The 13,466-nt window shown below is 53.4% G+C and overlaps 3 protein-coding genes across 3 annotated transcripts; 2 read left to right on the top strand and 1 right to left on the bottom strand.

Moving 5' to 3' along the window:
* Window positions 1–406: 406 nt before the first annotated feature.
* B0T23DRAFT_431500 (N2,N2-dimethylguanosine tRNA methyltransferase) lies at window positions 407–2,458 on the top strand (the record flags this gene model as incomplete). The annotated part of the gene is made up of 1 exon (XM_062840326.1): window positions 407–2,458. The coding sequence occupies one exon, from the start codon at window positions 407–409 to the stop codon at window positions 2,456–2,458; it is 2,052 nt and encodes a 683-aa protein (XP_062689999.1).
* Window positions 2,459–2,867: 409 nt separating this feature from the next.
* Window positions 2,868–5,227, top strand: B0T23DRAFT_364180 (ATP-NAD kinase-like domain-containing protein; the record flags this gene model as incomplete). Its single annotated transcript, XM_062836335.1, has 1 exon — window positions 2,868–5,227. The coding sequence occupies exon 1, from the start codon at window positions 3,125–3,127 to the stop codon at window positions 5,225–5,227; it is 2,103 nt and encodes a 700-aa protein (XP_062689998.1). The 5' UTR covers window positions 2,868–3,124.
* A 227-nt stretch (window positions 5,228–5,454) lies between these two features.
* On the bottom strand, window positions 5,455–11,746 carry B0T23DRAFT_344097 (DNA topoisomerase 2). Its single transcript, XM_062835938.1, has 3 exons — window positions 11,651–11,746; window positions 7,837–11,472; window positions 5,455–7,781 (listed from the first exon to the last, which is right to left on the bottom strand). The coding sequence occupies exons 1-3, from the start codon at window positions 11,708–11,710 to the stop codon at window positions 5,709–5,711; spliced, it is 5,769 nt and encodes a 1,922-aa protein (XP_062689997.1). The 5' UTR covers window positions 11,711–11,746; the 3' UTR covers window positions 5,455–5,708.
* Window positions 11,747–13,466: the final 1,720 nt, after the last annotated feature.

Here is a 13,466-nt window from a genome sequence, read left to right as displayed (position 1 = left end):
GATCCATGTCTCTTGGCTTGTTTACTTTTGGAAGAAAAAGGAACGAGGAGAAAAGGGGGAGGGGCTTTGAACAGCAGGGGTACGTTGTACTTTGTACTCTCACCGCCCGAGAGCAGAACTTAACCCTTGGCAGGAGTGGGTCCGTGGTATTTTCTGCCGTTCACTGTTCTCCACAAAAATGTTGTCTCGCGGAGTGATCAACAAGGGTCGTGCGTGACTGCCTTCTGATTCTCTTTGCGCTCTGAACTCGAAGACCAATTTGCGCCTCGACTGATCAGGTCGTCAACACGCGCCTGCGCCCTTCTATATGCGCGCCCTTTTTGCTGCCACATCTTTCCGGCGCATATTCACCCGCTTGATCAGACCAGCCCACCAAAAGGTCCTTCCCCTCACTAACTTCCGCGCAATGGCTTCCGAAGCCAAGGACATCACGGCGCCGCCCGCCGACAAGCAGGTCATCGCCCACGAGGGCAAGCGCTACGTCACAGTCAAAGAAGGCCTCGCACACATTCTCGTCCCGGAACCGTCCGAAGAAGACAAGGAGAACCTCAGGCCCGACCAGGCTGTCCGACAGGTCTTCTACAACCCCATCCAGCAGTACAACAGAGACTTGACCGTCCTTGCCATCAAGGCCTACGGCAAGGAAGCGGTCCAGCAGAAGCAAGCCAGCCACTCCAAACTCGAGAAGATCATCGAGAAGAAAAGAAAGCGACAGGCACAGAAGCAGGACCAGCAACCGAACAAGGCCCAAAAGGGGGCAGACGGCGAGAAGGCGACCACCGAACCCGCGACTGAGGCTACGTCGGCCGAAACAGTGCAGCAAAATGGAGAAGAGGCTAAGGACGCCACAGAACAAGAGACCGACGTCCCCGTCGAGCAGGGCGACAAAGAGGCTACGAATGGTGAAGCCAAAAAGGGAAAGCAGCCGCCATTTACCGTCCTCGATGCGCTATCAGCCAGTGGCCTTCGTGCCCTCAGGTATGCCCACGAGATCCCGTTCCTCACCTCAGTAACGGCGAATGATCTCCTCGCGACCGCTGTCGAATCGATCAAGCTCAATGTGAAGCACAACCGCCTCGAAGACAAGGTCAACGTTTGCCACGACGATGCGTTGGCCCACATGTACACCCTGATTGCCAAAGAGCTTCGCTCTAAGGATCCCAAGGGCAAGCCCACCATTAGCGAAAAGTACGATGTTGTCGATCTCGATCCCTACGGCACCGCTGCTCCCTTCTTGGATGCTGCCGTCCAGTCTGTCCGCGATGATGGTGGCTTGCTCTGCGTTACCTGCACTGATTCCGGTGTGTGGGCCTCCAACGGATACCCAGAAAAGTGCTACTCCTTGTACGGCGGTGTCCCTGTCAAGGCATGGTTCTCTCATGAAGTCGGTATTAGACTCATTCTCTACTCGATTCAAACGGCAGCTGCGAAATACGGTCTCACCATCGAGCCACTTCTGTCCCTTTCCATCGACTTCTACATTCGAGTCTTCGTCCGCGTCAAGAAATCTCCTGCTGCTGTCAAGTTCCAGGGAGGCAAGAACATGATGGTTTACAACTGCGATAGCGGCTGCGGAGCTTGGTCAACACAGCTCCTGATGAGAAACAAGGCCTCGCCGAACAAGAAGGGCTCCGGTGTCTTCTACAAGCACACTTTTGCCCAAGGACCTTCGGTTGATAAGGGCTGTGAGCACTGCGGTTCCACAATGCACATGGCTGGTCCGATGTACGGTGGCCGCATTCACTCGCCCGATTTCATCAAGCGCGTCCTCGGCGAACTCGATGAGGCGCCCACAGATGTTTACGGAACGACCCCAAGGATAAGGGGCATGCTGCAGACGGCACTTGAAGAAATTCTGTTGACCCCCGAGGAACAAGAGGCGGAGAAAGCCAAGGAGGAGGCAATCCAGGCCGGCAAGAAGCCAGACCCTGCCTTCAAGGAGGCTGAGCTCGCGGCTATTGATCCCTACCCATTCTACTTCCACCCCGCTACCATATCCGGCATCCTCAAATGCTCCTGCCCACCAGAGGCACCGCTTAAGGGCGCGCTGCGCGGTCTCGGGTACCGGGTTACAAGGAGTCATTGCAAGCCGGGTAGCATCAAGACAGATGCACCATGGTCTATCATTTGGCATGTATTCAGGGAGTGGATCCGTCAGAAGGCACCCGTGAAGGAGGACAACATCAAGCCAGGTACGCCTGGATACAGGCTGCTACGTCTCGGTGAGAAGAAGAAGCAGGAGGAGCAAGCGGAACAGGCAGACGGTACCGAGGCGCCAAAGGAGCAGCAGAGCAAACAAGCGGAGGGAGAGAAGATGCCCGAGGTGGTATTTGATGAGCAGCTTGGTCGGGACGACAAGACTGTCAAGTTGGTCCGGTATCAGGCAAACCCAAGAGAAAACTGGGGTCCTCTGAACAGGGCAGTAGGAAAAGTGCCTTCTCACCATCGTAAGGATTGATGAGGTTTAGATACGAGCACGCGTGTTGTTAGGTTTCAATCAGGAGCGAGCCCGCTTTTCCAGATGGTGCGAAAAGGATGCTGGAGTCCGAGGATAAAGTGATCCGACAGCCAGTAAGAAGCTTGGTCCGATAGGCAGCAATTGACTCATGATGAGGTGCAATCCTCAAAAGGATTCAAAGTCCGAACCTAGGCTCAGAGAGCTAGGCTTGGTTTGTCTTTTGGTACCCGATCTATTGTGCGATTGACTACGATCACCGCGCCGTGTTATAGGGTCGGGGATTGATGCCGAGTAGGTGGCCCACTCGGTTCGGTCGGCGCCGACCTGTCCGCCGATAGCAACGGGGGGTTGGTGATGACGCAATTCGGCGGCTGGCTTTGTATATAGCAGATAGCAAGTAATATCATACAATGAATCTGGTGTAACTCCATATACACACTTGGTAGCGAGCAATGACTACGCATCTCTACTGCATTCCAGTTTCCCTTCCAGGTTCGGTCAATAAGGCGGCCGCTGATCCGAACATCTACATCTGGAGCTATCATCGTCTGACACCGTAACAGGAGGAAGTCAAGAATATTAATTCATTCTAAACGTCAATTGCTGATCGAAAGCTCACATCCTTCCGTCTGCTTTGTTCTTCTTGCCTTCTCTTGCTCGATCGAGATGCCGTCCTGGCTCAAGAAGATTGTCTCACTTGGTCGTCGACCAAAGGGCTCCACCTCTGTCACTAAACAAGATCAGAGCAGCAGTCGATCTGATTTCAAATCAACTGCTCCTTCAAAGGGGTCCTGTTCGAACGGACAAAAGTCAACGCCCGAAAGTCAACCGGATGAGAGGGTTGGTGAAAGGAAGAGGACACAACCGCAGGAAAAATTACCCCGCAACACCACCAAGAATAGTGAGGAGCAGCCCCGCGATAGCGACAATATGACCGCCGCCGCCACCACCGCCGTGTCATCCACCCAAAAGACATCCACATCAGTATCAGACCACATACATCTCAGTCAAAGGACCGGTGACCTCATCCAAACATCCGCTCACAATGGAGTCGGGGATATCGAGAACTCCGGAAGCGCCTTAAATCCCAACCAAATCGTCTTCGTCCTCAAAAGCGGCAATGGCGGGTATCGCATTTACTCGCTCATCGAAGGGGAGCCATGTTTTGCCGCCGCCGCTGCCGCCAAGTCTTCCGACGAGAGCGCTTCCGAGGACGGAGAGAAGATCAAGAAGGCCAAGGTCATCAATGGAAAGGCCGGTGATGATCATAGAAAGACGAAGAAACTATCGCCCTTCAAGCTATCCGTCACATATGCGCAAAGTCTGCCAGAAGAATTTACGCGGGAGTTCCTGGTTGAGAAGGCGCCGGAGCACTTGGCTGGGGTTGACGAGTTGCATGTGATTGTCTCGACACGGTCGGGGTTGGGGCTGGCGGCGGGCTTCTATGAGGGCGTCTTGAAGCCGCTTTTGGAGGAGGGATTTGGGTTTGAGGCTGTTGGCGATGTGGTTGAGGGTGATGATGACGACGACAAGGAAGGGCGAAAGACCAGATCAGGCAAAACATATCAGATTACCTTCACCAAAAGCGCAGACACAGTCAAGGATTTTGCTCGGGGACTAGTGTCTCCATCATCTTCTTTTGCTCAAGGACGACAACAGCGACAACCAAGCAGGACCATCATTCTCCTGTCCGGCGACGGCGGCATCATTGACCTGCTCAACGGTCTCGACCATCATCCGCTCGACGTGTCTTCATCGCCATCACCATCTTCAACCCCAACCCTCGCCATCCTCCCCCTAGGCACCGGCAACGCCCTCTTCCACTCCCTCCACAAGCCTCTCTACAAGCCCCAGAGCACCGATGGCCCATCACCACTAGTCCTCGGCCTCCGCACCCTCTTCAAGCGAGGCGTCTCAGCTCCACTCCCGACCTTCCGAGCCGAATTTTCGCCCGGAGCAAAGTTAATCTCCGGTCAACCGGAAGTGCTTCCCAACAGTAACGATTCACCAAAAGATAACCTCTTATTCGACGTTACGAGCACGAGCTCTGGTACTACTCCAAAGAAACGGCCGGAAATCACCCACCTCCTAGGCGCCATCGTCTTCTCCTACGGCTTCCACGCCTCCCTAGTGTACGAGTCCGACACGCCTGCTTACCGCGTGCACGGGGACAAGCGGTTCGGTATGGCGGCTGGGGAGTTATTGAAGTTGTCGCATTTATATGATGCAGACGTTTTTATTCGTCGGTCTTCTTCGTCGTCTTCTTCTTCTGAACGAAGAGAAGAAATCATCACCCTTCTTCCCAAAGATTCCCACTCAACTTACATCCTTCTCACCCTCGTCTCTAACCTCGAAAAGACCTTTTGTATTTCGCCAGCTTCGCGGCCGTTGGATGGACAGTTGCGGTTGGTACATTTTGGGTTCGACGAAGAAGGCGCAGGAGGAGCCGATGCGGAGGCTGGAAACAGAGGAAAACAAACCATGGATATCATGATGGCCGCGTATCGTGATGGCGCGCACATCAACGACCCAGAAGAAAAGTTCAAGGACGTGGTAGGCTACGAAGAAGTAGAAGAAATCAAAGTGGTGATTAATGAAACAGATGAGAGATGGAGAAAGGTCTGTGTGGATGGGACTATTGTGGAGGTTGAGAAGGGCGGGTGGGTTACAGTAAAAAGAGAGGGGGGGATTGGGAGTGGGAAAGGGGAGAAGGAGAGGGAGAGGTTGAGGGTTTTGGTTGATAAGGAGGTAGTGGTTGGGAGGTGGTGAGTGGTGGCTATAGGGAATGATGAGGATCAGGATATAGAATAGACACGTTTCCTAGCGAATGAATTACCTGATGCCTACCTATGCATGGCAGTCCTACACGCAGCCTTTGGAGCTAGAAGTCATGAATAACAAGTAAGTGAATAGAGACATCAAGCGGTAAGTGTATCATGCAAAAAAAAAAAAAAAAAAAAAAAAAAAAAAAAAAAAAAAAAAAAAAAAAAAAAACAGAACCTGTGGTATCTTTACGCAACCAGCTACAGCAACAGTAGACCATGCCAACCATCTTGTTCGTCCCTATGAAACAACCCTACCCATCAAACCAACCAAACGAAAATACACGTATGTACAAGAACAACAAAGAGTCATCATTAGAGACACCAACGGAAACCCGCCTTTCTCAGCTTTAAGCAAGCTATTTCTATATGCATGAACTTCCGCCGAGCCTCGTGTCATCATCACACATTTTCTGCTCCACAACCGTCTATTCACTATCCTCCATATCAAAAGCATCATCAGGCACCTTCCTACCACCCTTCTTCGCCTTGCTGCTCACGCCAATATCCCCAAACGAGTCATCATCATCCTCACTTGCACTATCAATGACGATCGGCTTCCTAGCAGCGGCCGCGCGACCAGGCCTGCTGCGAGCCGGAGCAGGCGCAGGATCCTTCATGACGATGTCATCGCCATCAAGGTCATCCTCGTCGTCACTAGCGAGCTTCTTTGCCTTCTGGTTCTTCTTGGCATAAGCCTTAGCAGCGGGCGAGAGATGGACCAGCGTCTTGAGCTTGGCCGGAACGGCAGAGGCCGTCTCTCCAGCAGCAGCAGCAGCCTTCTTGGCGGTGACCTTGGGCTTGGGCTTTGGGGCAGCAGCGTCGTCGCCGGTGGCCTTGTTTTTACTGCCGGCAGGACGACCGCGCTTCTTGGCCACTACAGGGGCAGCGTTGACCTTCTTGCCGATGGAATCGTCCTCCGAGCCTTCGTCGGCCTCACCGGTCTTGGAATGCTTCCTCGGGGACGACTTGGCAAGAGCCTCATAATTGGTGTCATCCTGGCTATCGTTGTCGAGAAAAGCTTTGGTGTGGAAAGCCCTGCCCTTCACTTTGGGCAGGCCGATACCGCTACCCTCGCCTTCTGGCCGGGACATGGAAAAGAGGCTGAGCCTCGGGCCCTCGCTCGTCGCGGCAGGGGCTCCTATACCCTTGACCAGGGAGCCGACGTCAAGAAGCATGTCGTCGTCATCAGAAGCTTCGCTTTCGGAGTCTTCTTCGTCTACGAAGAAGGACTTGGCCTTAGCGGCCGCCGCGCGCTTCCTGGGGTTGACCGGAGCGGGTTTTTCAGCCTCGCTTACCATCTTGTCATCACCGTCGCTCTCAAGATCATCGTCCTCAAGAACAGGTGACTTCTTGGCAGCAGCCGCACGCTTGGCGGTGGCCTTAGCCGGCGCAGGTTTTTCTGCCTCGCTCAAAATCTTGTCATCAGCGTCGCTCTCGAAGTCATCATCTTCGAGAACAGGTGATTTCTTGGGAGCAGCAGCGCGCTTAGTGGCGGGCTTAGCTGCGGGCGCAGGCTTCTCAGCTTCGCTGATCATCATGTCTTCGTCAGAGTCTTCAACTACAATTGGCTTCTTGGCCGTAGCCTTCTTGGCCTCCGGCTTGGGGGTCGGCGGGATAGGCTCTTCAGGAGCGTCCTGGAACTCGACATCGGAGTCTTCATCTTCGAGGGCCGGCTTCTTGGCAGCGGTAGCTCGCTTGGTAGTGGGCTTAGGAATCACCTCTTCCTCGGACTCGTCGTCAATGAAGTCATCCAAATCGGATTCAGAATCCTCATCAACGATAGGCTTCTTGGCTCCTGCAGCACGCCTCGCGGGCTTTGCTACAGGTCGCTCAGATTGTTCTGCCGCTGAAACCGAAGCCGAAGCCGACGTGGTCGTTTTCTCAGAAGTTGTGGTAACCTTTGCGATGTCCAAGAAGTCATCGTCCGATTCTTCATCACTGAGCGCATAAGTCTTAGGCTTCGCTACGGTGGCACGCTTGGCGCGCACACTGGCGATGGTAGTAACGGGCTCCGCATCCTCATCCTTCTTTTTGGCTGCAGCCGGGGCCTTCTTGTTCAGCAAGTCGAAGTCATCGTCCGAGAGGTCATCAGCCCCGTCGGTGAAAGCGGTCGACTTAGGCTTGGGTTTCGCCATCCCAGAGAACTTCTCTAGAAAACGCTGCTGTGTCTTGATTGTCTCAGCCTTGGGAGCTGCCTTGGCTTTGGCCTTCTTGGCACCCGGGTCGAAGTCCTCGTCATCCTTGGCACCTTTGGACTTCTTGAGTCTGGAGACAGCACCGCCCTTGTACGAGACACGGCGTCCCTTCTGCCTGATCTCTTTCCGGACTTCATCTTCCAGCCTCAACTGCTCTTCCCACTCAGCGGTGAAAGCATCGAGATCTCTGCACCACAGATCCTTTTCGCTGAGTGCATCGAGTTCATCGTGCTCAGCCTTCTTTGCAGCAATCTGCTGCTTGAGCTTGTCGAGGCGCTCAAAGGTCAACGACCAAATGGGCATCTATCATTATGTTAGTCTTTCCGGCAACATAATCAGTAGGCTCGATATCACATACCGAAAGGAGATAGTCATAATCGCGGGCTCCGCCAACGGCATCATCCTCGTCCTCGTTGTCCGCAGCACCGAGCTCCTCATCAGGAGACTTCACATTCCTTCCATCTGATTTCGGAGGGAAGGCCTCGTACTTGCGTTCGCGAAGTTCCTGGACAAGGACCGACTTCTTCTTTTTGGAAACGACGAGCTTGTTCTCAATGATTTCCGAAATAAATCGGTATTGATTCTGCAGCTTGCGGTAGTCCGCATGGTAGACCTTGAGCCAGTGCTTCTTGCGCTCACCGTACAGGTTGAGTCGGTAGTGGTAGTATTCCTCCATGATTTCTTGCGGGTTCTCATACTTGTGGATTTTACCACGGGTGTCGAAGGCCACTAGATTTGTCGTAGCCACTGTCTTGGTAAGCTTGAACTTTTCAATAAGACCGTCCCTAAGAGCCGAGGACATGTGCTTCTCCTCAAGGGCGATGATGAAATGGACAGTCTGGTGGTCGTTGTACTCTTTGTAGTCCTTGATCCATGAAGGACTCTTATCGCCACGGATGATCTCTTCCAGCTTGGACTTGAAATCATCGGTCCACATGCGAATGGGCAACTCCGTAACATCAACCTCATTGGGGTTCTGAGGGTTGACCTCCACGATACCGTTGAACTTGAATCTGTTGGGTCCGTCTGGCTCAGGAGTGCCCTTCCAACCACGGAACCACGGAGTCATGGGTTCAAAGGGCTTCTCCTCCCCGTCGCCAGATGAGTCCCTGCCCATGCGACGCTTCAAGTTCTCGACAATGTCAAGAGGGTGGTAGTTGGGAATGGAAGTGCTCCAACCGGTACCGATACCATCTGCACCGTTAACCAAAACCATGGGGATAATGGGAGCATAGACCTTGGGCTCAATCAGTTTGCCATCGTCGAACTGGAATTCTAGATTGGGCTCATCGAGTGGGTGAAAGATCTTTCGCGCCAAGGGAGACAGTCTCGTGTGGATGTAACGAGCGCTGGCAGCATCGGAACCACCGGAAAGACGCGAACCGAAGTTACCACTAGGCTCGAGACAGTTGATGTTGTTTGAACCGACAAAGTTCTGCGCAAGACCAATAATTGTTTGCTGCAGAGACTGTTCACCGTGGTGGTAGGCTGCCTCCTTGGAGACATAACCGGCCAACTCAACAACCTTTTGATCGTGAATGAGGTTTTGTTTGAAACAGCCGAACAGAACCTTGCGTTGACCGGGCTTCAGACCATCCACCATGGACGGGATCGATCGAATGTTGTCTGCCATACTGAAAAGAATGAGTTCGCGATTAACGAAATCAGTGTAGGAGATCTTCTCGGTCGAATGGTCAAGGTAGGTGCCCGGCTCGCACTTGGCAAGCCACTCTTTACGAGCGTCGGCCTTCTTCTTGGAGAAGGCCAACTCGAACATCTCAGATTCCTCTCTAGTCATGACATCGAACTCCTTGAGATGCTTGTTCAAGTTGGTGAAGTAGAGCTGGGCGTCGTCTGTTGTCGAACTACCCAAACCCTTGAGATACTTGTACTTCCATCTGCGCAATTCGTTCCTGTGAGCTTCCTTCCACTCCTCGTACTGAGGCAGAGTGAAGAAGCCCTGTAGCCTTTGAGGCTTCTTCGGGTTAGGACCTTGCCACACCTTGACGACGGGCGTGATGAACTCTTGAAAGAAATTAGGAATGCGCAGGAGTGATGGAAACTGGCACTCAAAGAAGTTGATGAGAAGACCTTTGATATGACTACCGTCAAGATCCTGATCAGCCATGATCATCAGATGGCCGTATCGCAAATCCTTCGTATCGGTGTAGACCTTTCCGTGTTTGAGGCCAAGGAACTTCTTGATGTTTTCGACTTCCTTGTTCTTCAAGATTTGATCAGCGCTGGCGTCACGGACGTTCAGCATCTTACCACGCAAGGGAAAGACACCGATACGGTTAGGATCCAAGATAGCACGACCAGCGACCGCAAGACCTCGGGCGGAATCACCTTCGGTGAGAATAAGGGTACACTCTTGCGAATATCTTCCACCGGCATAATTGGCCTCGATCAGCTTGTCGTTGCTGATACGCTTTCGCTTGCTGCCATCGTTCTTGGCCAAATCCTTGTCTCGCTTCTTGTCGGCAAAGCTCAACAAGTTGTCAATGGCCTCCGATTGTCGCACTTTCTTGAGGAACAGGTCACCAAGCTGGCACTTGCTGCCGAACTTGGCGGGCTTGGTCGTCAACTGCTCCTTTGTCTGCGAGCTGAAGGCCGGGTTGTCGATCAGGCAGTTGATGAAGATGAAGAACTGGTTCTTGACGTTTGCCGTCTTGAGACCGTGTCCCTTGCCCTTCTTCTTTTGCAGCTCCTTCATGAGGACTTCGATGATCTGATCGGCAATATAATTGACGTGGGAGCCGCCAGAGGTGGTGGCAATATTGTTGACGAACGAGACTTGCTGGAACGAGCCATCCGAAACCGTAAAACCCACTTCCCATAGTTTACCCTCGGACCTTTGCTGCTCAAAGATGACTGTGGCAGGAGTGACATCTTCGCCGTCAGCTACCTCGTCACGCTCCTTGGCGATGGCCTTGGCGTACAGCCCGCAGTATGTCTTGAAGTTTAACTTGAGGTGTTCACCATTGAGCCAAACCTTGACACCACTAACCGTACCTGCCATGTCGTAAACACGTCGGTAGAGCAAGGCTTCCAGGTCATCGTCGATACCGTCAGCCATGCCGAACTTGCTGAAGTCGGGGCGGAAAGTGATGCGCACAAAATCAGCAGCCTTGTTGGAGGTGATTTTGGGTGGTGCCATTTTGCTCATGTTGTCGGTCCATGTCTGCTTGTATCTCTTGCCGTTGACGGAATCTTGGCACTCGAGCGTGAATTCTCGGCTGAAGATGTTTGTGAGCTTGGCACCGTAACCATTACGACCGCCGACCGTCTTCTTTTCGTTGTCATCGAAGTTGGAACCAGCCAGGAGATGACCGAAGATGAGCTCGGGGACGTAGCATTTTTCGGTGCCGTGAATCTCCACGGGAATGCCCTTGCCGTTATTCTCGACCGAGATTTCGCCAGACTCGCGATTTATTGTCACCTTGAGGAAGGTCATGGAGCTATCTCTCTGGCTGTTATCGGCAGCGTTGACGAGAATCTCGTCGAAAATCTTATAGAGACCGGGAACGAAGGAGATTTGGCGGTTTTCCATGAGACCGGTTGCCTTGTTGAAAACCCACATCTTTTGCTCGGAACGCTCGACGGAGCCGATGTAGGTGTCGGGACGCTTGAGGATATGTTCGAGCTGGGTGAGTTTCTGGTACATTTCGGTGGCCGTCTTTGCAGCGCCCGTCTTTTTGGCGGGAGCGACACTATCGATCTGCATACTATCGTTCTCGATTTCGGCCAGGGGCTTGCCGGCGGCCTTCTTGACCGGCGCCTTCTTCTGCTTTTTGGCATTGGGAGGGGTGTTGTCGAGCATGCCGTCGTCCTTGTCGCTACCAAAGGATCCGTCCTCATCCTCGCTGTCGGGTTTTGGTCGCTTCTTGCCAGCGGCCTTTGCGCCGGTGAGAGTGGTCTGGGTCAACTTCTTTGCGGCGGGCGCCTTGGGTGCGGCAGCCTTTTTGGCAGCGGGTTTCTTGGCCTTGGGCTTCTGTATTGCGGCAGAGAGGAAAGGGTTAGCATAAGACGAGAGAGTTAAGTGGCCCAAGAAGGGGAAACAAGCAAGAGCACAACAAAGCAAGCAGCGCGTAAATGGCATAAATCGCACAACGGCAAGGGGGGCTCGGTTCCAACCCACAGCATAATAAGCAGAAGACATCATGACGTACCACCTCTGGTGAATAGGCGTCGGACTCCCCCTCGAACATGGACTCGACGTCGGAGGCCATCTTGGCGGTACTGGGCGTGATGACCGAAGTAGTAGTGATGTTGTTGTTGTTGTTGTTGGTGGTGGTGGTGTGGTTGCTGCAGAAAAGTGTCTAAGGGCGAGAGTGCACAGCGGCTGTGCGAGTCTGCGGCCTCCAAGACGCAGCAACAACGGTTGGTCCCAGGACGACAACAGAAGAGGCGTGCACATTCACAACGCGATGGGATTTGCCGCGACCGTGACGGACCAGGCGGACAGGGCGGCGAAAAGAGTTTACTGAGGTGATGGGGGGGAAAGACCAGGAGGGGCCCCAGTTGGAGATTACCACAGCAGAGGAGGAACGAAGGGACTCTGGTGGTAGTGGTGGTGTTTCTTCTCACTTCAAGTTGTGTCGTATGTAGAAAGTCAAGGTGACAACGCGGTCGGTTGCAATGTGGTGCGTGCAGTGAGACCGACGTGGTTCCTGGCTGGAGACGGACGATTTGCAGGAAGTGGAAGGTTGAATGCGAGACGGGAGGGAGGGAGGGATAGGTGGAGGGGTGGCGCGTCAAAATTGTTTACCTACACAGAGCCCCTCGAGTCAAGACGGGAAGGGAACGACAGGGCACGCCAGACTGCAGACAGTGGTCGCTACAGTGGATGATGGACAAGCTCGACAAGTAAACAGCGGCTGATGAGCACTTGGCAACTTGTGCTGGGTGTTGTGCATAAACTTCCCTTGCATTTTGTTCCCAGTCCCCACCGTCCCATGTCTTGGCGCGACAAGTAGCGCGACACGCTGGACACAGAACTAGGTAAACGAAGCGACAAACACAAGGGAGTGGATTCACACCTGGCGAAGCCTGCCAGACAGGTGGCCAGCGAGAGCATCTTCACGTGTCTATCACGTCAGCCACTCGCTTCACAGCTAGCCACACATCCATACTACACCAGCCACAAACACCGTTCGTCGCCTCGACGTCCGCGGGTCTTGACTCTTGTTGCTCGGATGGCTGACCCATGAAAATGTCTCGGCCACTTGCTTCCCATCGACCAAGTCAATTTCTGCCTCATCTCTCAAACGTGTTCCGACAATGACGGTCAAACAAAAGTGCACCCAACCAAAGAGACGAGACTCGAGTCTGATTCTCTGACGGCAAATCACCGTCTACACTTCGGCCATGTCTAGCGGGACCTCCAGCTTCCCACCAGACAAATGAAAGAAACTGAAACGATCCGATGGTCGTCTTTGTATCCAGGGCACCTGTTCTTGTGGCTCTGTCGCCTCGTCTTGTCCCAAGCTGGGTTGCCGTTGCTCTCATCTCCCTCCCCGGGTGCATCATCCATGCTCATCGGTGCTCTTCCTACCCATCACTTCTCACACATTCATGTCCAACTTCTTACTCCCACCTCCTCTCCCTCTTCCATTTGATGGCGGCCCGCCCAAGGTCTTACAAACAACGCGGCGAGTGGTTGTGTCCCTCCGTCACAGAAGAACACAAGAGGCGCAAGTGAGGGAGACGGGGTGACGGGCTACGAATCTGCTCCTTCGTCTGCCTTTTCTGAACCAATGGATCCATCCGGTCGTCCATCTCCCTCTTCCCACCGGCTTCCCATGTCGTCACTGACGGCCCGTTACAGAACACTCAAGACACTGGATTGGACGCTTGGAATTTGGAATTCCTTTTACTCTGTCCTAGTCTGCACAGGGCAGTTACCTAAGAGTTCCGTTACTATTCCTGACATGCAAGGGCTTGAATCAATCACTTGTTCTGTCTTGGAATTTCCCCGAGCCCGAG

The sequence above is a fragment of the Neurospora hispaniola genome, assembly GCF_033458365.1.
Source record: "Neurospora hispaniola strain FGSC 10403 chromosome Unknown B0T23scaffold_7, whole genome shotgun sequence".
NCBI lineage: Eukaryota > Fungi > Ascomycota > Sordariomycetes > Sordariales > Sordariaceae > Neurospora > Neurospora hispaniola.
This window is presented reverse-complemented; position numbering and strand designations above follow the sequence as displayed.

Bases quoted from the DNA above. Each gene is read 5' to 3' on its own strand.
- B0T23DRAFT_344097 (XM_062835938.1), bottom strand. From the start codon at position 11,710: ATGGCCTCCGACGTCGAGTCCATGTTCGAGGGGGAGTCCGACGCCTAT. The intron at 11,473-11,650 runs GTACGTCATGAT...GCCGCAATACAG, and splicing joins ACGCCTATTCACCAGAGGTG to AAGCCCAAGGCCAAGAAACC. The intron at 7,782-7,836 runs GTATGTGATATC...ACATAATGATAG, and splicing joins ATTATGACTATCTCCTTTCG to ATGCCCATTTGGTCGTTGAC.